General features: G+C 36.3%; 1 protein-coding gene across 1 annotated transcript in view; it reads left to right on the forward strand.

The window, feature by feature from the left end:
• rictor (rapamycin-insensitive companion of Tor) overlaps positions 1–27,465 on the forward strand; it is a 219,451-nt gene that overhangs the window by 23,489 nt on the left and 168,497 nt on the right. The window contains exons 6-10 of the mRNA XM_081742104.1: positions 315–543; positions 5,251–5,401; positions 11,405–11,583; positions 16,853–16,983; positions 21,852–22,126. Of these exons, the coding sequence (XP_081598230.1) occupies positions 315–543; positions 5,251–5,401; positions 11,405–11,583; positions 16,853–16,983; positions 21,852–22,126 (965 nt within the window). The remainder of the gene's footprint in view (positions 1–314; positions 544–5,250; positions 5,402–11,404; positions 11,584–16,852; positions 16,984–21,851; positions 22,127–27,465) is intronic.

Raw genomic sequence — 27,465 nt, forward strand, 5'->3', positions numbered from 1 at the left:
ACTATGTGTAATCCGACCTGAGACGGGTTCACTTTCCATTTTAACACTGACTTTCTCACAACACAGCCACGCGAACTAGCAAACACAGACAGAACCGTCAAGCCCAAACTCTGACTTACAGCTAACGTAAAATTGAACTTAATCACACCACTCAAACGGTCTCGCATGCGCTGTGTGCAAGACTTTTAAAATTACCCTCGCCATGATATTTTTTCCTCTAAAATTTGTTCTAGTAGTAAGTATGTTAAATCTTTAAACCAAGCAAATTCTTGTAAGATGATAATGTTGGTAATCATAGGTCTTCTTTGTTCTAGGTGTATTGAATCCTGGTGTTTTCATAGCGTGTGGTGGAGTGAGCGCTGTAATGCATAATATTCTTGACTCTCAGATGCCTCGTATTTCAGAAGCTTTAAGCGGTACTTTGCTTTTCTTACTCAACCATCCCAGTACAAGACGTTTAGCGATGATTGATTTACAAGTATTAGCTGCTCCGTTTACGGATTTTCATTATAAACATGCTGCTCGCACCGGCGATAAATATAGGTAAGTGGTTGATTATATTAACGTTTTTTTCTTTATTGCATTATGTACATTTAAACTATAAAACTTTTTAAAGTAATATTTATTCAACAGAACAAATACGTTATACAAAATTACGATTTCACGTAATTCGACTTTTGTTAGTGATCTCTGTGTTAATATATACAGTGTGTTATAAAAAATGCCACAATATTTTGGGAATAGGTTATTCCTCACATCAAAATAAGAAAAAAAGTTCATAGATCTGTGGCCGGAAGTGCATAGTTTCGTAGTTACAAGGTGCCGAAAAAAAAAATTAAAGGTCCATAATTCCACGACTATACTACCGATCGTAGTCGGGTCAAGACATAACTGAGGAACTAGTATGTGAACTGTCCAAATATCCATCTTTCAGAACCTCCGGTACTTGCTCAACTAATTTTAAAAAGGCTGTTCGGGAGTATTTGATTACTCTTCATCTACAGTTTACATACCAGTTCCTCAGTGATGTCTTGACCCAACTACGATAGGTCCCATACATTTTTGTAGCACCCTGTATAGCGATCTGGCAACAGTAAACAAATCAAATACGAAATTTAATAGAAAGATAGGTTTATATATTTCCTTAGTCGAAAAATTTCTAGATTATCGTAAAGATTGGTTGTCAGATTCAACTAGCTTCTCTCACATTTTGCTTGAAGCCTTCAAAACATCAGAGACTTAATGTGTTAAGGATGGGATTAATTTCTTCATCAGAAAACAATTTGTCACTTCAGTTTTGAGACATCTCGCTGTAAAACAAAACTACTCAAGATTTGGTCGATGTAAGAACGGTTTTGGATGTGAGAACTATAGCCAGTGGCGTATTTAGGGTGGGGGCTTCCGGGCTTAAGCCCCCTCCGAAATCTTACTTACTATAGTAAAGTATATGAAATATCTTGCAGATTTTTCACAATTTCAGGCAAAGCGCCCCCCCCCCGGAAAGTTAACAAAGCCCTTCCCGAAACAAAATCGTAAATACGCCACTGACTATAGCCATATGGTCACACACATGTTTCCCTGTGCAAATCTAAATAAAACTTACTAGCAAAAGTGTTTTATAAAATTACTCTATACACTATATACTTTCGAGAGTGACTAATGATGCCTGTTGTCCATATTAAATCAGAGTGTGCTATTAAAAATCTTATCATATCACTAAAATTAACAGCCATAATTATTAGGTTTCTGTCAGCTTTTATTTACTTGTATATACATATACGCAGACAAGTTTACATTAAGGTTATTAATTGATCAGTAATTTTAGTTTTCAAAATTATTTTTAAGGTTATTACATAATTAGTCTTCTGGATCATTCTGTTTTACATCGGAGGGAGTTTGGTATATTATTAGAATTTAATAACTTCCGAGTTTTTACCAGCTCACAAATGGAACCTGGCTACGGTGAGAAATGAAGAGCATTTCTACATCAATGGGTACTACAATTCAGTTAAAAATAGCATAACTTTTTTTTTTTTTTTTTTTTTTTAAGCAAGCTTATTGTTAAACCATAGTTTGCCGCTTTACCCAGTGTATACCTGAACGTCAAGGGGGGGGCTATAGCCCCCCTTAGATCCGCGTCTGTATATACAGGGTGTTTCAAAACAACGACAAAGTTTGGAAGATGATTCCTGACACCAAGATAAGACAAAAAGTATAGACCAACCTGCACAAATGCTTCATTTCGGAGTTACAGGCTGAAAAAAAATCGAAGGTCTATAGATCCAAAACTATGGGACCTACCTTAGTCGGGCCAAGACCACTTAAGAACTAGTATGTGCTCTATCAAATATTCATGTTTCAGAATCCTGCGGAACTTCCGCAACAATTTTTATGGTGACGACTACAAATTATATGCCCTCAGCCAAACTCCCTCTATAAAAATTGTTGCGTGAGTACCGCAGGATTCTGATACATGTATTTTTGGATAGCGTACATATTGGTTCCTAAGTTAAGTCTTGACCCGACTACGGTAGGTGCCATACTTTTGTAGCTATGGGCCTTTAAAGTTCATTTTTTCATGTTTTCGGCAGCCTTTAACTCCGAAAGGAAACATTTGCGCACCCAGGTTGATCTATACTTTTTGTCTTATCTTGGTGTCAGGAATCACCTTCCAACGTTGGATTTGTTTTGAAACACCCTATATATATGGGTAATTTTCAAAATAGGGGAAAAATGCTGTCTCCAGTTAATATTTTTAAAACCAAGGACACTAATTGCTCAAAAATTGAAATATAAGTTATGTGTAATTCAGTTCCTTCAACAATGCCATGTACGTTTCTTCCTCAAAATGTACTATTTGTAGAAAATAGCTTGGTACGAAATTTAAAAGTAAATGGAGAATGTCATTAGCATGGCTGTAACCAACTACATTTTCACGGTTTTTTGTTCTTATAAAGTAGCTGTTTGTATCCGCTCTCCTTTGATATTAAGCGACAACTTTTAGGCGATGTTCAACTTTACTGAGCTTCAAACATAGCTTCGAGTCTTAATGTATTTTTGTTTTATAGACTTTAAAAATTTTGTTCCCATTTCTGCAGTCGTCAGCAAAGGCGCATTTTAAATTGATATGCCGTTCGCTGGAAAGAGAAATATGACCTGGCAACCGTGCGACTAGAATGGTTTTCGTGTGTCATTTGTTGGTCAGTGCAGTTGGAGGAAAACTGTTGCCCAAGATAGATATTACATAAGTATTTGTGTGATTTTCCGGCAGGGTGGCAAAATAGATTGTCAATAGTGTGGAGACTGTGGAAATCAAAGTATTTATTAAATCAGTGCGATATTGTTTCTGTAAATTAATACATTAGGAACTTAAGGTATTCAAGTAATGTATTTAATAATTTGTGGAAGGGGTTGTTGTACAAGCTCGATTAAATGCAATTTCTTCATTAGCATGGAAATTTTGGCGTTAATTTATATTCTCTTGTAATTTATTTAATTTGAGGTTTATTATTGCTTTCCTGAGAGTATTTTTTTTTTTTTTTTTTAATAAACTTGCCTTGTTACGTGATTCACAAGTGATTGACAGGCACGTACCCAGAAATTGTTTTTGGGGAGGGTCCAGAACTTTACCTGCGGATTCTAATTCATAGTAGTTTAAATTATGTAGAAAATGTTGACTAAATTTTAATTCGATGAATTTTAATTTTCAAAACTAGCGGGGTCAAGAGAGAAGAGTCAAGACGGGCAGTGGGGATTATACCCAAAGAAAACCATTTAGGTGTTTTGGGCTTATATCTGAGTTTTTTATTAGCACATGATAAAGGATGTCTGTTTGCTTTGTGTTTGAAGTTGTATTAAAAGAGAATTAAAGGTTAAGGTGTAGTGTCCATGTAGCCAGTGAATTGCATACTATGTACTGTACAAAGGAGCATTTAAGTTTTTTTTTCAAAATGGCTTAGAACTTTGATTTGATATTCTAATGTATTTCATACAAACCCTAGATGTTAAACACATTTTTATTAAAATCTATGTACAGTGAATTGGAAGTAATTCCTTTTCTAGATCAAATTTCAGAAATAAATAAAACAGATCCCCTTAGTTCAAAATAAATTTATAAACTTGCATAAATTTAAACTTGCATGTGAGGTAGTATCTTGATTTTAGAAGATCATATATGCGTAAGTGCTGGGAATATGTTTTCCAAAGAATTATAAATATATATATATACACGAAGGTTGGAACTTTAATAGTGGCAACACTGCTTTAGAAACGCTACGGAACGAAATCAAATAGTGTCCCTCGTCCCAAGTGTTAGTTACATACTTCGTCATTTAGGAGGATCCACTTGTGAGAATCACACGTCGAAATTCCTTCAACAACCGAAGCACACGTCTCCAGGCCGAGAACACCACCATCATCTTTTTCATACCTAGCGTCATCCGTGACATCCTCATGACCGTCACATTGGCTCAAGAGAGAGCTCCACTGTTAGTTATTTCCACTGTTTCTATCTCATGTTTACCAAGTTGAACAGAAAATTTGATTGTTACGCTCCCTGTTCTGTTTTCGTATTCATGACAACACACCGCTTAATGTCTCACTTGGAACATTATAACTCACACACCTGCTGCGGCAGAACAATTAACTTTTCTCAACACGTTCATTAGATGTTACATTAAGTAATTCGCATTCGGATTCTGCCAACTTTCACGTAACACTGTTGTCAGTCCCGTAATGTAGTAGACAGACTGTGTATGTTTATTCAGTCAGTCATAAGAGATCTGTCTCACAGGAGATCTTAATGAGACTGGACTCAGAACTTTCAAATTACCAACACTTCGCGTCATCCCCTCTCCCCTAGCGCGTACTCAACAACAAAGCGTATCCACTAGAGACAGAAATGACAGCAATAAACTTAAACAATAGCCTTGTTACTCCCAATTTTTGCTCTGAGTGTTTTATTACATTAGTATATAACCGGTTGATGTGTTGAAATATGAGTCGTATTTTCACATTTAGAACACTTGAGGTAAGAATTATTTTACTTGCAACAAATACATGTTTCCATTGGAATTCGAACACAGAGATATGGCCCAAAAAAGATGACATTCTTTAGTCTTTTTCAAAATATAACAATTCAGAAAGCAGACTACATGAGTTGTAATTTATTCTCATAAAATTCCTTCCACATTTCTTAAGTTTTGTTTTAGTACATTCTCGATGTTGATAATATTAATTATTGTTTTGCAGTGACGATAAAGAGCAGAGGTTTAGCTGCACACGAATGGCATTGTTGACTGTTTTACGTTCGTGGCCTGGAGTTCTTCACTTCTGCAAACCCGGTAACTCTGGCTTCAAATCGTTGGTGGATGTGTTGTATCTTCAGCAGCTGGAAGTTAGGGTGAGTATTTTTAAGAATCATAAGTTTCCAAAGGGAATTTGATACACTCTATATCTTTAGTAGTTTTACCTATATTTTTACACAAGAACTGAGTAATAGTGACTACATTCATACAAATATTCCTTTTCATATTGTAATATTCCTTCGGTATTTGCGGGGTGCTGAGGGGCGGTGGTTCAGTGGTAGAGCGGTTACCTCTGGTGCGTGGGGTCTCTGGTTCGATCCTTGTCCAGTTTAAGTTTGTGGTGGACAACATCGTGTCCGTGAGTTTTCCCGGGATATTCCTGTTTCCTCCTACTTCCTCATTTCACTAATTCTTCTATCATTCACTTGTCCTGATCATTGTCTCCCTTAGCCGTAAAGAAAAAGACATGATCGCGGGACGTTTAACTGAAATATTTGGTTTCATTCTAGTTTTTGACCCTGAAATTCAGCCAAGGTCCTGGAAACTCAGGGGAATTAAAATGAGTCAAAGCAATGCTTCAAAATATGCTGAAGGTCAATGAAATCTACTATACAGTAGACTTTCAATAATCCGGCCAGTCTTAGCAAAGAGGGATGCCGAGTTAGCAAAACCGCCAGACTATTGAATATATCTGAAATTTAATTTAGCACATACAGTACTATACTTATAACTTAATTCTTGAAGTTGTACATGCCCCCGAACTTTCAGTTTCCGCAATGATGTTGGACGAATGCTTGCTTTATCACGGAATTGCTTTACAAGTAACAATAAACGCAAGCCAAAATAGTGGTGTATGCATTTTTCGACAGTTACAGTATAAATAGAGACGAAACTTCTTCGCATTAATTTTCATATTTTGTCACGTTAATTATCACAATTTTCGCATTTATGTCTCATTTTTTTAAATGTAGCAAGTTTTTTTTTTTTTTTTAATCTGGAACTTGTAAACAGTATATTTTTGGTAGTAAGGTGTGTATCTAATACAAAAATGAGGATATACCTTGGTTAGGTGCACATTCTAGCTAATGTATTCACTGAAATACAGAGGTTAATGCAAAAGTTTAAACACTTCCTCTAACCTCATCCTCGGGCCGCGGTGGCTCAGTAGTAGAGCGTTCACCTCTGGTGCTTGGGGTCCCGGGTTCGATCCCAGCCCCCGCCAAGTGAACTTTGTGGTGGGCAAACATCGTGTGCGTGGGGTTTCTCGGGGTTCTCCCGTTTCCTCCCATTTTCTTCATTCCATCATTTCATTCATTACTCATCATCACCGTCTCCTTTAGCCTAACCGGCATAACCGTGGGACGTAAAACTTGAAGATTTCATTTCATTTCTAACCTCATTCTTAATTAAAGGATAACATGCAGCAAAACATTACCAATTCTTCTTTTAAGTTTGTTCTCCTGTCAGTAACAATCATATTATACTTGGAAAAGAATCTCTCGGTATCAACATTCAAGACTGGCAACCATATTGAACATAACGAACTGACAGCAAAAGATTTGTGGTTAACTTTTGAACTGTTTAACAATGATACAATGTCAACTTCCTTATACTCACTGTTGAGAACTTCAATAACCTTACTTTTAAATTCACAGTAAGCAACCAACAGATCATGAACATTTTCACCACAAAACACAGTCAAGGATATACTGTAAATAACAGTTCAGTTTTTTTGATATCTACATTATGAAGTGAAACAGTTTCTGGATCAAATAACTCTCAGAGCTTTTTTTTTTCGTAAATGCAAACATTTTTTAAGTTAAATAATATTAGAAATGTGCTTTGTAGTTATTAGCAAAAGTTAGCAGGAATTCCACTTTTTCCGTTTTTATTCGCATTTATCGCAACTAAAGCCGAATTCTGCAAAAAATCCCGATAATATAAACGTGATTTCTGGCTCTGACTGAGACGAAAAGTTTGAGACCCCATAGCAGAACATGCCGTGATCTGCGATGTGATCGCAAAAAATTTGGCGCGCTTGTGCAGAAAAATTGCCAGAGGAGAGAAAAGTAGCCAACAGGAAATAATAAAAACATGTCTGCTATGTATAGATGTCTTAAATGGACGGACTACTCGCATTAACCCTTTACTTGACAAGCATTGATAGCATTACCATTAAAATATTTAGTTTGCTTTTATGGTTGAACCATGTCTTCCTGATCATAATTTCGTAACTTTTAAAGTATTTTTGTACTTTGGTTACAAAATACAGGATGTTCATTTCAAAGCAACATTGCCATAAAAATAGGTCTTATGTGTAGCTACTGAGCAGCATTGCCCTTTTTTTAAAAAAATATCATAAGAATACTCTCAGTAATTACCAACAGTTTCGTTGCAATATTTTCTACAGAGCAAGAAACCACAAATAAAAAAAATAATAATAAAAGAACTTTCGCGGAACGTAGGAGATAAAGCTTCTACAATACTAAATTTGACTGTTCCTTGTTGACGATTAGAAGTATCTAAAGAAGCGACCCGCAAATCATTTATACGAATATTGTATGAAAGCAATAATGCCAATTAAATGATCATTGAATTTATAATTCGTGAGAATAACGCAATAGAATGCGATGTTGCTTGAGAGGAACACTACCCAATAAAGGGTTAATATAGTTTGAACTGTTTTTTACTCGCGTAAAACGTATTTTTAAGAATCACAAGTGTTTCTTCTGCAGAATTTATTTATTTTTTTTTTTATTTTATTTTTTTTTTTTTTTTGCAGAATTCCTGCTTTACAAAAGCTCATCGCAGAAAGCTCTGCCATCGGGGTTTGAGTTTTCCTGAAATATATGCACATTTTTTTTTTTTTTTTAACGCTTCGTAAATATCGCATTAACGAAAAAGTTTCGTCTCTAAGTATCAACAAGTACAGATAATCAAGAAGATAGACCGAATTATGATATATGTTGACTTATTTATCTGCATGAATGAATTCAGAAGATCGAGATATAATTATTGTTTGGTACTAATGTTGTGTTGGAAGACAACAGAGTCTAGTTAGTGGTTAGAGCGTTGGACTTGCGTCCATGTGTATTATGCGCCTTTGGCGTGGGAGACCCGGGTTCGATTTCCGGCGGGAGCTCATGTGGTTCGGATTCCACGTTAATCAGTAGGTCCACGTCTCATATAGTCTTGCTGCTGAAAGGGACGCTAAACTAAAATCAATCGCGTCCACGTGGTTCCGTGTTCGATTCCCGCCCGATGCGTTCTAATTTTCGCAGCCCACCCATCGTCGTGAGGCAAACTGGGGAGTCACGTGAATGAAAGATGTGACGGCCACTAGGGTCTAGAAAGCACCTGGTACGCCGGTTGGTGACGACGACGCAGCGCGCTGACGTAGTTCAGCTGGCCGCTGACAGATGATCCTCCATTGGATTGTTACGCCAAGTGGTTCTGTGTGGTACTAATGTTCTATTGGGTTCCAAATACGGGAAGTTTGATTCATAATTAGTATTTGCGATAAGAAAGTAAGCTTAATACTGTATTTAATATATATATATATATAAAAGGTAACTGTTGGACGGCTGTAGGGATGGTAGAGATCGATCAAATAATTATCTTTTTCTGAACCTAAATACAAGTCATAATGGGTGAAGGAAAATTTATTTACCTAATCATGGAAGTTCAGAGAAATTAATGTCATAATTTCAGAGTGAACCCTGTTTGTGCATATTGAGAGTGTCTGTCGGTCGTGAAATCACGAAGTCAGAAAACTGTCATGAAAGTCAAGAAATTTAGCTTTTGGGTCATGATTTTTTTTATCTGTACAAATATAAGTACAGACTGGAAAATTTTGTTCTATAAAACGTCAAAATTCACCACCAAAAATTACTATGGTCGGCTTTAGACGCTACTAAATCGCAAGCAAACCATGCTTCTATGATATGCATGAAATTCGGCCCAGAGCTCCTTTGTGGCTAAGCGGTTAGCGTACGCGCCTTTGGCGTGGGGGACTAGGGTTCGATTCCCGACGGGAGCTCATGTGGTTCGGATTCCACGTTAATCAGTAGGTCCACGTCTCATATGGCCTCGCTGCTGAACGGGACGTTAAACTCAAAATCAATCAATCAAATTCGGCCCAATTCACACCCAAATTCGCTCTTGAGAATATTACTAAAATTTATGGTTTGGGAACAAGAAAGTCACGAAATTTCATTTTGGAATTTTAATAGACACCCTGATATTGTAAAGTCCTTCGTAGATAGAGCAAATTATCCTCCAGAATCGTCTTCTCCCACTAACAAGTATCATTACAAAAATCCTCTTTTCTATAAACAGTGTGTTACAAAAATCACTATGATGTAAAAATCCTCTAATACTTGGGTAAAATATGTTATCTCAAGGTTCGAGCAGCCTAGAAAGGGATCTCCACAAAGTTGCGAGCAAACTAAGTGGAGTGGATATAGGATTCTGAATGTTCCGACCAAACAGAGAGTGGTTAGAAAGGCACAGAGTTACGAACAAACTAAGTGGGCAGGATAGGAGCTCCGAGCAAGCTAAAGGCTTTGGATTAGGTTCCTCTCATAGCTCCAGGCAAGCTGAGAGAGTGGGTTTGACCACCCGAAGACTGATACTAAATGTGGAAGTCCTCCTTGTTTTATAGTTGTGGCAAGGGCACTACTGGTCCTTCTTCGTCACATGACTAGTGGTGTGTCTGGTGTTTAAACAGAGCCATGTACGGGACATTACAATATGAAATAATTAAATACTTCTATACACATTACGCTAAATCTCCTTAAGTAAAATATCTGCTTTTTGATGATTTCTACAAATTAACAGCGGATGGTTTATGAGTAAGGATATTGAGGGATAAAGCGCCAAAAAGAGGAAAAATAGTCATGTTCTGGTAGCTCATTGCCAAAAAAACCGACCAGCAAGAGAGGCGTATGTTGTTTATTAATCTGGAGAGATGCCTGCGCCGTAAGCCTACAAGTTCCTGCTTCTTTCTCACCTTAACCATAGGTTGGTGGCCAACTTAGAAATTCCATGTTGTGTTTTAGAGACTGAGAAAGGTTGTGGTGTCCCAAGTTCTTCCACCTCGCTGCAAAACAGCCATCGAGGACATCCTGTCCCTACCTGTTTTTGTCCACATCTGAGCCTTGCCGATGTCAATCATCTTCAGCCTCAGTGCGGTAATGGTAGAGATGCTGCCCATTACTATAACATCTCTCTTCGTCTAGCTCCTATCCCTAAAGACCTGTCCGGCATGGCTCTTGGAATCATTAGAGCACGCAAGTCCCCCCACTGCGGCATGATGGAAATATTTAGGGGGGAGGAAGTTCCTATATTTACGTATATCACTAACAGCGGAAAGAGTGGATCTATTTTAGAATTGTTCTCAGTAAGCTATCGAGAATTAAATGAAGAAAAGTATTAACCTCTGTATTTTATTGAAAACTTGAGTTTAGATTATTTCGATCCTTCCTGGAATCTTCGTCAATAACATATCTTAGTGAGCATCGAAATAATCTAAATTAAAATTTTCAACACAAAAGCAAGTACATTTTTGGATCAAAAGATTCAGTATATTTCAGTCAAAAATTTTCTTACAAGCCTTATATAAGGAGAACAACATATAGTGTAGCCAAACCGAAACTATCAGTTAACTCAGTATGATGTCCTTGTTCCGTAGAAAATACGAAATCTCGATTTACGGGCCGTTCAAAAATGTTGTAGCCCCTGATCCAAAAACTAATTATTGGCCAAAATCTCAATCTTTTGATTCATTTTTAGTATTCCTAAAATTCTTGTTTATTTATGTAATAAGTATCCTATATATACGTATACTAGTAAATATCGAGAATTTAGTAGATACCTCAAGGAGGAAGTTATACAGTTTTGCTGGTACTAGACACTCTAGGAACGCCACCCAAGTGGGATACACTTGCCTTAAATAGACAACATGTTGATTAAATACAATGAAACCGGCAAAAGACACATGTTACGTTTAAAAATGTCTATCGTACATAGCTATAAGTTGACTTGAAAATTCTTAATTCTTTACAGCTGAATATTATTTATTTCTCTTTCTTTTGCAGAAAGCAATTTTAGACCTTCTTTATGAATTATTGATGCTTCCATTGCCTGAGTGGACGGATGAGTTTAGTGTTGCGTTGGATGCTGTTGATCCTTCGCATCCACAGGAGAGTTGGAAATTGACAGAAGGTTTTGTTGCAGCCGAAGGGAAATCGATTCTTCCTCATTTGTCCTCAGTTAGGTATGTCGTTGATTGTGTATATATATATTTAAGAGAACCAACCATGGTATAATGAATCTGTTCGTTAAACGCCACAGAAACAAAAGCGGATTATGTATTAATCCAATTTAGTCAGACTTGTTACAGAAGATTGTTCCGTACAGATGGAAACAATTTCAATGCACCACTCCCATCTGCAAAAGTGAACTATTGTGAGGAACTGAATTTTTATTATTAGTCTGTGGCTTCCTCAACGAGAATCCGGAATAATTTGCATGTAGCAGTGCAAACTGAACTGCTGTTAGGAATGGCATATCGTGCCCTTTTCGAGGCAAGATTAATGAATGACAGGATTGTGAAGTAGTGTCGGCAAGCGTGTGTGGACACTTTTTACTACTGGCATGATCGGATGGTTTTTTTTTTTTTTTTTTTTTTTTTTTTTTTTTTTTTTTGAGGTCTGGATATGGAAGAGAAAGATTGGATTGTGGACAATGTAGCCAGGTCACACTGCTGAGCATAAATACGCTACAAAAATATAGGATAATAGTGTAACCTGGCTATATTGTACACAATACGATTTAAACATGTCTGTTGAGCGATCAGGACTGCGTTCTGAATTAAGTACAGGATGCCCCATAATTATGTGTATGATGTTTCAAAGACTGTGTGACAAAGAAACTAGTAACATGACGGTCATAAAATTGAACATAAACACAGTACTCTCATACTTTTCCTTACAAGAATTGTAATCTGTTCTGCACGGCATGGTCCATCAATGCAGCATCTAAATCAATACATGCCTGGTGGAGACGAAGATCAACGGTGTCACAAGCAGCTTGACAGACAGGCCCGTACTGGTATTCTGTGGAATTCTTCTGTGATAGGTTCTCGTAGTTCGACCAAATTGCGTATGTGATGCACTTTGTCCTTTAACCTTTAGATTCATTTGGGATTTTTTCCTACGTTATTACATTGGAGGGGGGGGGGAGGGGGGTCATTTTGACCCTTGACTTTTTTCTTGTTTCTTTGAACATTGTTTTGTAATTCTTGTTTGAAACGTACTGCTAGGACCATAATCAATATTTTCACGCAATATTTTCTTAATGGTTTCCCATTTAGGTACAAGGGCTCCATCTTTGTATTAACAATGAGTGAGTACCTAAACTTCATAAACATTAAATCTCGCTTATGTGTTCAACAAATATAACTTTATTTTCAATTTTTCATAACAAATTGCTATTTTTGCGTACTTTGATATACATTGCAAAACTTATGCAATAGGTGAACTCTTCATCTTTTGTGTACAAGGATTTCAAACTTGTCACTCCTATATCCGCGTACAATGTTATTCCTGTTCCTCTAAAATAAGTTCCTGCAAAATATCATTGTTTGGGAGACCAATCATCTTTCACGAAACTATTTCGACCACACAACAATAACCTATCAGACTAGACGAAGTCCTTAAGACATCAGTTATCTGACGTAATAAAAATCTCCCAGCAAATGGAGAGTCATTAGGTCTTTTTCTTACACTTCTTCTTCCTCCTCTTTTTCTTTTACTTTCCTCGTCTTCTTGTGCTTATAAAAGACAATGTAGTAATTGCCATAACTTAAATATGAAACCCTGTACAAAATTTCACCAAAAAAGAACAAAATTGAAGAAATGGTCAAATTAACACTCCAAATGAACATACGTAGTACATGTAATAACTACATTCCTACACCATTATTATAAATAAAATTCTTAAATAAATATAAAATAATAATGCAGAAGAACCTACTGCAGGTTTGTCAGAAAGAACCAGTAAGATTTAAAAAAAAACATACACTTAAAATACACAAAAGAATACCTGAGGGATCAATTTGACTCCCGAAATGTATCTAAAGGTTAAAACACGAAGTCAGATGGTGTCAAACCGGCAGATCGAGCTGGCCACTTCACATATAACATCAGCCGATCCAGCGGTTCGGGAATGTTTCGTTGAGCCCTACCATCATGTCTGGCATACATTAACGGTTCTAAGTCCAGCTACCCTTATCCCCATTCTCAGGCTACACAGTGTTGCCATAGCGAAACTTTTTTGTCCAGAATTACAAATACTACAGTCAGTCAAATATCATATACAGTAGGAAGTGGAAAATCCGAACTAATTGGAACCACAAGTAGTTCGGATTTTTGAAAATGAACAAGAAAATGCCATTTAAGCTTAAATATACTATGCGGCATGCTCTTTTATCGATTCAGTGGTTATACAGTACATACAGTAATTACAATACCGTACGTAGGGCTACTTACATTTAATGTTTCTGAAAAACCTGCTCGCACACTAAATTACGCTGTTCTTGTAACTCACACTTAAAACTTAACTTGTGTAGGACTAAGGAAAAATAAAAATATGTATGACAGTTACATATGAATGAGCTTTTGTAAAAACACTGACTTCACACAACGCCGACGGACTATTCTATTGTTTGTTTAACGCTAGCGCTAAGACAAAATGTAAAAAGGTTCTAGGGACAGCGTTCGGATTATCGACGTTCTACTGTACGTAATTATGGGCTAGCGTTAAACTTGTAGAATTCATTTGCTGAAGAAGCCTAAAATATAAATTATTTAAAGAAATATAATATGTATATATAGTTGTATATAATATAGTAAAAGGAATGTACAATATTTTGGGAAAGATAAGTGATCATAAGTACGATAAAGTTTCCATAATATTCTTAAATTAAATTTCCAATGTTGAATAATAATTTTTTTTATTGCATAATTGGAAATTACAGACTAAAAATCCCTTTACAATTCCAAAAAGGATACATAAACACAAAAACAATCATACATACAATAGTATTGAATAAAAAATAAAGATTACATCCAATAGCAAACGACAAACATATCATATGCAACACAACTAAGATTACAATAAATTATAAAATATTGCTCAGACATACACAAACACAGGCATGCACATATCCACAGACAGTAATGAAATTCTGATTATGATAAATGATAAGTCATAAACTTTTTTTTTTGATAGAAAGAAAATTAGGTATAAAAAAATCAATGACATGCGAATAGTTGTTAGCATTTAATAGGCATTTATATGTAGGCGCATCACTAAACTTCGGATTATACTTGAAAATTTTAAGGTTTCTCCTAGCCATATTAGGAACACCAAGACTAATGGCCTCAATCAGTGGCAACTTACCAAATAAGATATTATAAAGCAGTTTAGAATCAAATAATGTTCTTCTTTCAGATAATTTTAATAGTCCAAGATGATACCTAATTTCATCGTAAGTTTTTCCTAATAGAAATTTAAATTTCCGTTTTAGCCGTGAGAGAAACAGGTTTTGTACTACTTCTACATCCCTTTGAAAATACTGGGTTCCTTTGTTCCAAATACTGGTGCAATATTCTAGTTGACTTCTAACATTTGCATAATATAAAATTAAACAGGTTTTTAAAGAGGAGAAGTTTCTAGAGATCCATTTTATGATTCCCAGATTCCTTCTCGCTCTGGAAACTATATTTTCCAAATGTTTGTTGAATAACCAATTTAGCATCAAAAGTAACACCCAGATCTTCTACAGAAACAAGCTTTTTAACCAAGACATTTTCGACAATAATAATAATAATAATAATAATAATAATAATAATAATAATAATAATAATAATAATAATAATAATAATAATAATAATAATAATAATAAGTGCAGATTGTGTTGCGAAAGAAAAATTTAAGCCATTGAATGCCCCTGAGGATAGGTGTCTGATTGTAACAGTCGAAATACTGGAAGAAGAAGAAGAAAAATTGTCCGAGGAACATTAGTAGTGTTACAAAATTGAACTAGAAGTAGCGGATTGGACGACTTTTTAAGTGCCCTCGCTAACATAATTTCAAATTGGGCGACACACTACTTTTTGGGCTACTTTTGATTATCTGCAGGCTGTAACTCTTACGAATGCGCTGCTTTTCGTATTTTCCTATATGAAATCAAAAATTGTTAGTTTTATATAATACAATAAAAGTTTTGCTCGTCGAATATTCTATTAATAATGAACAATTGTTTTACTAAAACTAACATGTTCTTTAATAGTTCAATTCTTATCTTAATACTTTTTAATCTCCAGATCTGACAACAGTAGACTTGTTGAATTTGCTCTGTTGCAGTATCACTGACCGTGTTGCTGTCTCAGTTAATGCGTAGGCCTAATAGTTGAATACAGCTGTGTAAACATGGAAATTCAAATTTAATTATGATGCTGTTTTGTCCATATTAATTATGGATAAGTAGAGTAGGTGCACTAAAATCTTCCAGAATTCATGGCTCCCAAATACAGAATTTAGCAAATGAATCAAGAAGTGGGGGATAAAAGTGAAAAGCATACTGTAAACGTTGTAAAGTGTATTTTTGAGCCCACAAAACAGACTTAAGCAATGATGTCTTCTTAGAAATCAGAAAGATCTCCCATTCGTCTGCCCAGTTCATGATTAGTAAAAGTGTATAGTTGCAAAATAATTCATTTTTACGTTTGAACCATAAATAGTTCAAATCCACTACTTTTGAAGCACAACTTTGCTACTGTTTAATCTTCAGCTCTGGCAACACTGAGGATTAGTAGGCGAGTAACTCGAAATATACAAAGAATTATATCGGGTGTTGTAAAAATGGCGCTCACGTACAACAGAGTGCGGTTCTACAGGTCAAAATAAAGCGAAAGTGTTACATAACGAAATAACCACCGGGGCCTTCTTTAGCCGCTATGGGGAGTCAAAAATTCACTATGTGGCAACGTGGCAAATCAACCTGGAACTATTAGCACTGTTCCACGTATCCATCAAGCATTTACTTCGATTGTTACGCTAGTGGTTCTATTAATGTCTGTCGAATTTAATTGTTATCTGGAAGGAATCAATGTAACTATTTAATGAATTGGTAGATCTTTTGTCTGCGATATTGCCACATAGCGCAATTCCGTCTCCAGACGAGAACCTGAAAGGTATACATATATATATATATATATATATATATAGCATTATTTTGACTTACAGAATAGTGCTCCGTAGTCTGTGGGCGCCATTTTAAGAACACCCGACATACTCAAATAAATCTGTTAGTTCCGAAATTCTTGTCAAGACAACATGCACTGGAAAGAATAGGTTTTATTTTATTTTTTTATTTATTTATTTTTTTTACTAATGACTCGCATGAAAGATGTCAAAGATGTGATATTCATTGTATTTTCTTTACTAATTATGTTTTTGTATTTTTCTTTTTTTTAAAGGCCAAATTTAATTGAAATCCATTTGGCGTTTTTGGTGTATATATTTGTGAACTGTGGTTTGCTTGAAGCTATCGTTGAAGTAATCGTGACCAGTGACACGTTTATCTCTGTAAGAGGAACTATTCTTCTAGGTGAGTTTTATCTTTAAGAAGTAATTAACTGTTATTATTAGTTTGCCTCAGGTTCTTTCATTTTCTTCCACCTCCTCAGTGTGTCAATTGTTTGATTATTATTTACGTGCAAATATTTTGTCATTTGGCCTACATATAGAAATGAAGCATGAAACTGAAAATTTCGAATATTCTGATCGTTTGGTGGTAATATTATGTAACATTCGTTATTCTTACTTAATACCATTTAAGGAATTATACATATATAATAGTGTTCGAAAATGAATATCGGGGTTTTAATTCTTTGTATTATTTATTACAATTAACTTATCGTAAATAATACATGAAATGTAAAAGCAACTCAAACAGTTTTGTATACAAGCATGCGCATGCATTGTTTCCTCTCTCTGAGGTTAGAAAGCGCTAGTATCGCAGATGGCAACTAATGAGCAGAAAGCTTTTTTTGTCTTTTACATTTTGCAAAGACTGAATCTATAGTCAGTGTAACGTGCTTTCTGAATTAAGTTCAGTAGCAATGCACTAAATGATAATAACATCCGTAGATAGTATCGTCAGTTTGAAAACATTGGCTGTCTATGCAAAGGGAAGAATACAAGACGACCAAGTGACTGAAGAACGTGTTGAACGACTGAGAGAATCTTCCACGTGTAGCCCTAAGACATCAGTTCGGAAGACTAGTTAATTAGCAATTCCAGTGACGTCTGTGTGGAGAATTTTGAGGGGGTAGACTACTAAATATTTTCCAAAAGCTAACAAGTTTTCTTTTGTCGGTTTTTCGTAAGTGAACAGAGATAATGAAATGTAACTTACCACAATAATAGATACTGTTATACTACACCCGAAAATACGAATCGGAAGAATTTTCAGTGTTGCCATCCATAGAAATTACAGTGTAACCAGAATTTGAATTATTAAAAAATCTAGGTTAAGGCAGCGACTAGAAAAATGAACTCAACGGTAATTAATGACTTACCATGTTGTCTATGTTCCCTTTTTAAATCATATTTGTATTAATTTTGTAATAACTTATATAAGGTATTACAAAATAAATAAGTTTTTACAAAATCAGTATAAATATTATTTAAAAGGTATTTAACAAGGAACAAAAACAACATGGTAAATCACCAATTACTGTTGAGTTCATTTTTGTAGTCGCTACCTTCACTTAGATTTTTGAGTAATTCAAATTCTGGTCACACTTGTAGCAACGCTACCACACCTATTTGGAATCCGCAATATTACGACTGTTTACCAATCTATAATGGGACAATTTAAACTGAAGTATTTCAGATCCAACACAGCGGGCGGCTTTCTGAGGGGTCAAACGTACCAAAGAAATAGCAATTATACTTCTTACCTTTATCTCAATTGATATCAAATCGACTGATAACGTAACAAAACTATTCCAGTAATACTTAACAATACAAGCATAAAACAGTCTTTATGGTAGAAAAATAGAAATGTAAACTCGCATAAACAATTGTATAAATTTATTTTCATTAACTTTAAATAGAAATCCAACAATAATAATTTTGAGTTTAATTAACGAATATAAATCCTAGATTCAACAAGCAATTTGAAATTTCTTTTTAAAAAAGTTCAATAAGTTAAATATTTTCTCATCCCAATACTTCTGATTAATTTAGTTCAACAACTCTAAACACAATAATCAAGTAATTGCAAATTGCCCTTTCACAATTTTATTTTAATTTATCAACCAATATAGCAAAAAGCAACCAAAAGTCAGCAATCAATGGTTACCCAAGTTTACTTTAGAATCAAGATTCTATGCAAAATTACTCAGTAAATTAGGTAAGAAGTAATTTTTTATTTTATTTTAATCACGTTTAGTAAATTCAACGTCAGAGAAGCTTCAAAAATATCAAATTTGATTCTTTAATCTTTAACTATTATGATTAAAATACTATTTTTAAGTAAATTATTCAATTCAGCGAATAACGAGATCAAAATCCTAACCATTCAATATCAATGCACAAAATTGGGACGTTAAATAGCCAATCAATATCAATGCACAAAATTGGGACGTTAAATAGCAATTCAATATTAATGCACAAAATAGGGACGTTAAATAGCCATTCAATGTACAAAATAGGGACGTTAAATAGCAATTCAATATCAATGCTTTAAATATGCTGAAACTTCATTCAAAGGAGAAAACCGTTGAACAAATCGGACTGCAAATTATGTCAAACTGAGAATTCAAACGGACGACCTCACAAACGTGAATTGGACAAGGACAAAGGAATATTCTACGGGTTTTACTACTTTACACTTACCGTAATCAGCTCCCAATGGTTTCCCTTTCTCTGGCTTCAACTGTAACATTCAACTAAAGGGTACTTCGAACAGACAATCTTCCATGAACGAAGACTAACAACACCTCAGCAGCAAAGAAAGTTTCGTCCTTTTATACAGCTCACACAGAGTACGATAATAACAACTCCGATGTCGTCCTTGAATTCCTCCACTATCAAATCAACGCTTCTCAGCTCGACTCGGCAGAAACCTAAGTCCAGACAGTGACAACGAACGTTCACGCTTGAATCAATCACAGGTTCCGTTTGACGCTCTAACTATCCCCTTCCCATTCTGGCTTGCAACTGAAGCTACACGAAACGACCTTCAGTCACAAGGCAGAAGCGCACGGATACTCCATTGAGTGCTGACGTCATAAATACAATCGTTCTTTCTTTCTCTTTGCCTTACGCTCTGAACAAAATACAAACAGCATTCAATTTTATTCTTTTTAAACATTTAAATATTCATTATTTCAATTCTTCTATTTTCTTTTCTAAAAAAAAGAACAAAATATTACACAATGATTTAGAACAAAATTAACATCATTATTTAAAGTCTCTCTCATCAAACAAAGAACTATTTCTTCCTCTTTTTGTTTTTACATTTCACCCCCGTTCATGGGCGTCGGCAGGGTTTCCAGGAAATCTGCATGGATACTAACATTTCTTCTCCAAACTTCGTCCACAATTATTTTAAACTCTTGTGGCCACCAAGGCACGCCACACACTGTAGTTTCTATGGATGGCAACATTGAAAATTCTTCCGATTCGTATTTTCGGGTGTAGAGTAACATTATCTATTATTGTGGTAAGTTATATTTCATTATCTCTTTTCACTTACGAAAAACCGGCAAAAAAAAAAAAAAAAAAAAAAAAAAAAAAAAAAAAAAAAAAAAAAAACTTGTTAGCTTTTGAAAAGTACTCAGTAGTTTGCCGCCTTAAGGAGATTGAGGAATTTAAGGAAAGAGGATTAAAGTAGTTGTTGCAATAATTACTCCAAATACGCTGATCAAGATTTGGGAAGAACTCGGCCTATAGACTCGATGTGTGCCATGTGACGAATGGTGTTCACATTGAACACTTGTAGCAAAAAATGTTTGAATTGCCCTTTTATTCGAGGTATTATTTATAATTGTACGTTAAATGTAATAAATAGTACAAAGTCTTGAAATCCCGATATGCATTTTGAAACATCCTGTATCTCTCTCTCTCTCTCTCTCTCTCTCTCTCTCTCTCTCTCTATATATATATATATATATATATATATATATATATGTGTGTGTGTGTGTGTGTGTGTGTGTGTACATATAATGCAGAGGGTGGTCAAAAATATGGAAACATCAAGATTATCGTGACTTATGTTACGTAGGACAACCTTAGCTTGCGGAACACAGTGCAGTCTTCTCGTAATAGATAAATAGAAGTCCTAAGGGAACCTTGTACCACTTCTTTGCAAAGCCTTGACACGTTTCGTTAATTATGAACGAGATGGATAGCGTCCTTACACATGTGTCTACACCACTTGGTCACAAGGGCTTAATTGGGATCGGAAGGCATAGCAGGATCAACATTTCGTATGCACGCTCAGAAGACCAGGTCCAGGTGACGTGATCTGAGTAAATAGGAGCCTTGTCTCTTGGTAAACTGTATTGTGACCAATGATAAAAAGCAGAAACCATATTGTGATACGTATTATGACCATTGGAGAACAAAGTTTTCACCATTAGATGGACTTGGTCGTTCAAAATTGTTACATAGTCTGACAGTGACGTGTTCTTGCAGGGTAATGATATTAGTATGACAGAATGTTACGATATGGTTGTCCTAACTGTGACCAAACCCCCAGTGTGTTTCATTCTTGGCAGCAAACAATTCATATCGTACACTTTAGGTGGCGTTTTCTGCACATAAATTCATCCAGAAATGTGCAGCAGTATCAACTTGACTCATTCGATTAAACGACATTCTTCCGTGGCTCTATAATCCAGTTTTTATGGCTTTGGCCCACTGCGAAAAGTCAATACACACTTTCGTCTGCCACAAATTGACAACATCGCATAACTGCCTTTGGAGAAATCAGGCTCAAGGCTAAATAACTTATAATTTAAAAAGCACTATAGTAGCGAGAGTCACACGAGATAATTTTGCTATAGCTTCTGACAAGAAACATTGTGGACAGCCAATAACAAAACGTGTTGTTGCTCCGAGCGCTGTGAAAATCGTACGCACCAACACACATGGAAACGTGCTTTGCGTTTGGGTGTCAAAGCAACATTCAAATTTCAAGGCAAAATATGATTGAATTTTTCGTTCGTATTCCGAAGACAATGCTGGTATTAATATTTCGTTTGTGGGTTTCTTGAAATATTAAGCAAGGAATTTAAAATTTGTAGGTAAAATTCAGGCAACAAAAGTTTACGTAATAGGGCATGTGAATGTTGGTCTAGAATCAAGTTTATTATTGCATATACCAGCGAGTTCAGTGTACTAGTTTAATATATGTAAGAATATTTAGAATTCTGTTGTGTGATTTTTCGTTCATGTTTTCAGGTGAACTACTTCATTTGGTGCATACTCTCCTACCGCCGGACTGCTGCGACCTCACTCCTAGTCTGCCAAATTTGTTCGAATACGCATCAAGCACCGATCTAAACTACCAGCATCGGGCACTAACAGCTGTGGCTACGCTGTCCCGTTTACACACTTTGAACAAGAGAGGTCCTGTTCCATCTTCTTTGTTTCTAGATCAGATTCTTCAGTTCTCAGGAACATGGAAGGGTGAAAAGTTTATTGGCAAGAGGATAAGCAAAACCAAACTTTCACAGGTAATTGTTAATGTTAACTATCTAGGTTTAATAAAACGGCATCGGAAGTGTCATTCTTCGTCTCAGCGACCCTAGAATCTATGGATTCGACACTAATATCGGTTATTTTCAATCCACCTCATCCTCCCCAACCTTCGGGTCTAAATTTGGATTTTTAAACGGCATCGAAAGTGTCATTCTTCATCTCAGCGACCCCGAAAACTATGGATTTGACACTAATATCGGTCATTTTCGATCCTTTTTATGTATCTCCCCGTCATTCTCCCCAACTTTGGGAGCTGAATTGGGATGTAAACGGCATCGGAAGTGTCAATGTTCATCTTAGCGACCCCGAAAACTATGGATTTGACACTAATATCGGTCATTTTCGATCATTTTTATGTATCTCCCCGTCATTCTCCCCAACTTTGGGAGCTGAATTGGGATGTAAACGGCATCGGAAGTGTCAATGTTCATCTTAGCGACCCCGAAAACTATGGATTTGACACTAATATCGGTTATTTTCGATCATTTTAAAATACGAGGGGGCATTCAGTAAGTAAAGAGACAAATTGCTATAGCTCAATAAAGATTTATTTGAATCTTTCAAAACTAAGGCTATTTTTCAATATAATCACCCTTTACAGTTATGCATTTGTCCCATCTTTCTTGCAGCTTCCTAACTCCCTTGGCGAAGAAATCTTTCGATTTACCCCGAAGCCACCTTTGCACCGCTGCCTTAACTTCCTCATTGTCTGGGAACCCATCTGGCACACTTTTTTCTGTACTTTAAAATGTTCCTAATAACATTATGAACAGTTCCAACACTTACTTGAACTTCCTCAGCTATCATTTCAACAGTAATTCTTCTGTTATCACGAATAAGTCCGTCAATCCTCGATTCCAACGAAGAACCAGAAACTTCCACTGGACGTCCACATCGGGATTCATCACCTACACTTGTTCGGCCACTTTTAAACCGATCAACCCACTTGTACACATTCGCACGGTTCATACAACTGTTACCGTACTGTATCAACATTCGAGAAAAAATTTCACTTGGTTTTACTCCTTCTGCGACTAAAAACCTAATGACTGAGCGCTGTTCTTCTAAGGTGCAGTCAAGGGGCCGCGGTGGCTCAGTGGTAGAGCGTTCACCTCTGGTGGTTGGGGTACCGGGTTCGATCCCAGCCCTCGCCAAGTGAACTTTGTGGTGGACAAACACCGTGTGCGTGGGTTTTCTCGGGGTTCTCCCGTTTCCTCCCACTTTCTTCATTCCACTATTTCATTCATTTCTCATCTTCACCGTCTCCTTTAGCCTAACCGGCATAACCGTGGGACGTAAAACTCAAAGATTTCATTTCATTTTTTCTAAGGTGCAATCTTCTAGAGGACTTGCCATGATGAATTGATATTTTTGAAGTTATGTTGACATAAAATTACGAAACAGCAGATCAGAGCATATCCCAGGGTTGCCAGCTAACACCCCTGAAAAAAAAAATGATTAGTGTTAAAAATATAGACTTTGTCTCTTTACTTATTGAATGATCCTCGTATCTACCTTCCTCCACCTCCCATACGTTGCACCGTGAAAGTGAAATGATAAAAACTATCCCAGGCCAGATCCTCATCTATGTGGAAAATTTTATCGGGGTCGGTTGTGTGGTTCAAGAGATATGAAGTGACAAACAGTCACTTTATATAGATTATGAGATGTAGAGAACTGTGGTATCGAAGCAGAAACGTAATCATTGCAAAGCGTAATGAAAAAAAGACTATAAAATATCAAAACGCGGATATGGAGAAGAATGGATACATTTGGCATAAAAATACGAAGTAGAGAGAATGTATGAAGTGCATACTAAAATTACGTACCATTTTCGGATAATTCATGCAATTTTCAATTCTCGAATTATGTATTTTCGTCACTTGTCAACAATTTTTGTTCCCTTCTATACTCCACTGGAATTTTTATGTTCTAGTGTCAGAGAGTATCTTTGGAGGGCATGTTTGAGACACTGAAAACGACACTTCCGAGGACACCTCTTGACTGCCTTGCAGTGAATCCTTCAGTTTTGAAATCAGCAAGAGGTTATTGAGGACATTAAGGAGAAGAAATACATTTTTTTATACTACTGACACTATATTTTACATACGAAAATGTTTGTTTAAAAATACGCAGTTACATATGCATCTCCAAGTAAAGAGAGCCCAGATAGTGTTAGTAAGTTATGTTTTTACTATCCTGTGATAGGTTACGGGTTCGCTTTCATATAAGAGGATGAAATTGAAGAAAAGCTTGCGTCAAAATCTACTAGCAGTTATGCGAGACAACGTATTCTGAAGATTTTCGCAATCATTTTATATGGAAAGATTTAAAAAGTCCGTATCATGACAAACAATTAACATAAAAACACGTTTCCCACGTATACCTGTATATTGATAATTCATTTCTCTACTTGCTAAAGACAGCAATTAATATAGCCAATACAGTATTTCTAGGTAGCGCATCTGGTATTGACAACATTCGCAGTGGAGCTTCTTCGTGGCTAAGCGGTTAGCGTACGTGCCTTTGGTGTGGGAGAACCGGGAACGATTCTCGGCGGGAGCTCATGTGGTTCGGATTTCACATTAAACTGTAGGTCCACATTTAATATAGCCTCGCTGCTGAACGGGACGCTAAACTCGAAGTCGAAATCAAAATTAAATCAAACATTCGCAGTGGTGCGAAAAGTCAGGATGGATGAGGGATTACTTTGATGCACTTATCCTGCAAAAAAAGTATTCTTGTCTGGAGACCTTCTTCTCTTCATTAACTTGTCTGGGACCCAACATGAACTAATCTTGGACAACTTCAAGTTATCTGGTAAAACTTTTCACACTGCATTGCAAGAATCCAGACTATCTTCAAGAGTTAGCATTCTGTTCTCTGTAAGGAGGACTTCGATACGAGCAGTGTTTTTTAATGTGGGTATTTGGGCTTCTGGAACTTGGGGCATTGTCGGTGGACCTTGTCTCTTTGAATTCACACAACCACTTCCCCATAGTACAGTATTCCTCAAGTGGCGATTAATATCGAGAGCTTTTTCACAACATGCAGGAAGATGGTCCATTATGGTGAAATCCATCATATGAGCTTTCCTCCACTTGTAAACCTATTAGAAACAAACATAGAAAATTGAAATTTTGTCCAGTTCAACCGTAAATTCGAAAGTTAATTCATGTGTATTTATATTAATCTGCACTATGGCGAAACGATACGCAATTTTGGATGTATCTCGCATTAGGAGTAGTGTAGTAGATAAGAACAGTGTTGAAGATACGCCAGTGTTCGCAAATGGCACATTCTGTATCAAATATAAGGAAACTATACTCACCACTGCGCTCTGTGAATTTTTATCTGGATAATGATTTTAACATCAACTTGATTCATCATCCTATCCAAAGTGTTACAAAATAGAAGTCTGGATTTTTATGTACATCTTTTAAATATTATAGGCATTTGTTGAATTTGCATGTAATATGCGAAGATGATTCCATACTATAATTTTGAAGCTAAACTATATTCTCACTAATCCAACTATTTCTTACTCAGAGGAGTACCGAATTACTCAGGATCAATGATTTCCGGAAACTTTGCCATCTTAAGTATTCTTTTCTACGAATATGTCTTTGGCGGGGGAGACCCGGGTTCAATTCCTGGCGGGAGCTCATGTGGTTCGGATTCCACGTTAATCAGTAGGTCCACGTATTATATAGCCGTGCCGCTGAACGGGACGTTAAACTCAAAAATCAACTCAACTCTTTTCCTTTCGAACTCTGAATTTAGTCCTGTTTTTAATTATTATAAGGTTTTTGCCGTTTCTAATTCGACCTAAGGATAAGCTCAATTCTTTTAAGCATAATGGGAGCATATAATGTATATGATGTATTCTGTCTTGTTTGTTCATTCTTCCCGCTTGAAGCAACTCGAACTGTTCTTCATTCCACCATTTCACTCATTTCTCATCATCACCGTCTCCGTTAGCCTAACCGGCATAGCAGTGGGACGTAAAATTTATAAAGGTTTCCTTTTTTTTTTTCCATGTCCATCATGTTTATATCAGCTTACCCACCAACCCTTACCGTTATAGTTCGTTCTGTTATTAGCCTGAGCGTAGAAGCGAACGAGTTTATTTTGGCCTGCTATTGGGGAGACTCCTGAACAACTACGGTGCTCATGTGTGATAAAACTGCTGACCGTCCCTTCAACTTTCTGCTGCGATACGAAAAATTTACGAGAGATACACAGCACGCTCTCGTGCTACGCGCGCTGGTGCGTTTGGGCATATGGGAATTGCTGCCAGCGAGTCTGAGTATTTGAGTGGCCCTCTTTTTTTTTTGTGTACTGTATGTAGCAGCATGACTTCATCATGACTCGACCTTCTTTTGCGATTAGATGCCAAACAGAAAATCTTCGAAATCTTTGAGTGTAACGCCCCACTATTATGCTTGTTAGGCTAAAGGAGACGATGAGTAAAGCAAATGAATGATGATGGAAGAATTGGTGGAATTAGAAAGTGTGAGAAACTGTAGTACTCCGAGAAAATCCACGAACACGATGTTGTCCACCGCAAACTTACTTGGCCGGGGATTGAATCAGGGACCCTTCGCAGCAGAGGTAAGCGCTCTGCCACTGAGCCACCGTGGCCCCCTATATTCCAAACAGAACATTTGTACCAAGGTACGTATATGGGCACGAATTCCTAGTATTGTTAGATCAGCACCCCGATTATGTGTGTTCTCTACAAGATGATTATCAAACACAATAACACACTGAGCGAGGCTATGTGATAATATGTAGAAAAAGAAAATCAACGTAACAGTTTCAACACAATAACTTGGTCGTTTGTCGTCATCAGACTTTCACTCCTTGTGGCTGCTTGAGAATTGGTCATCTCGTATACACTCTCCGGAGATCAACTTTTAATTTGGTTCCGTCCTTCATTAAAAAATAACACTTGTGTTTTTCGCTTTCACTTGTTAGCCGCACACGTGTCCACTTAAAAGTTTACTTTATTCTTTTATTTATTTATTTTTTGCTGAATACAGTCTGTCCTCTAATTATCTTTATGTTCCCTTATTAATTTGTTCACTTTCTTCTTCGTTTTCAGTTCTTCTTCTCTAATTTGAATCGTCTCTCACTCTATTTATCGCAAATCCCTCATTCCAATTCATCACCTTGTCTCTTACTCATAATTTCCCTGGCTTCTTTCCATTTTCTCATTTATACCCTGTCCTCTGCGTCTATGACCTCTACTCCTTCCCACTCTATCCTGTGGTTTGTCTCTTTCTGATGCATATATATTCCATTGTCTCTT

Source organism: Thermobia domestica, chromosome 16 (genome assembly GCF_964235325.1).
Source record: "Thermobia domestica chromosome 16, izTheDome1.hap1.1, whole genome shotgun sequence".
Taxonomy (NCBI): domain Eukaryota; kingdom Metazoa; phylum Arthropoda; class Insecta; order Zygentoma; family Lepismatidae; genus Thermobia; species Thermobia domestica.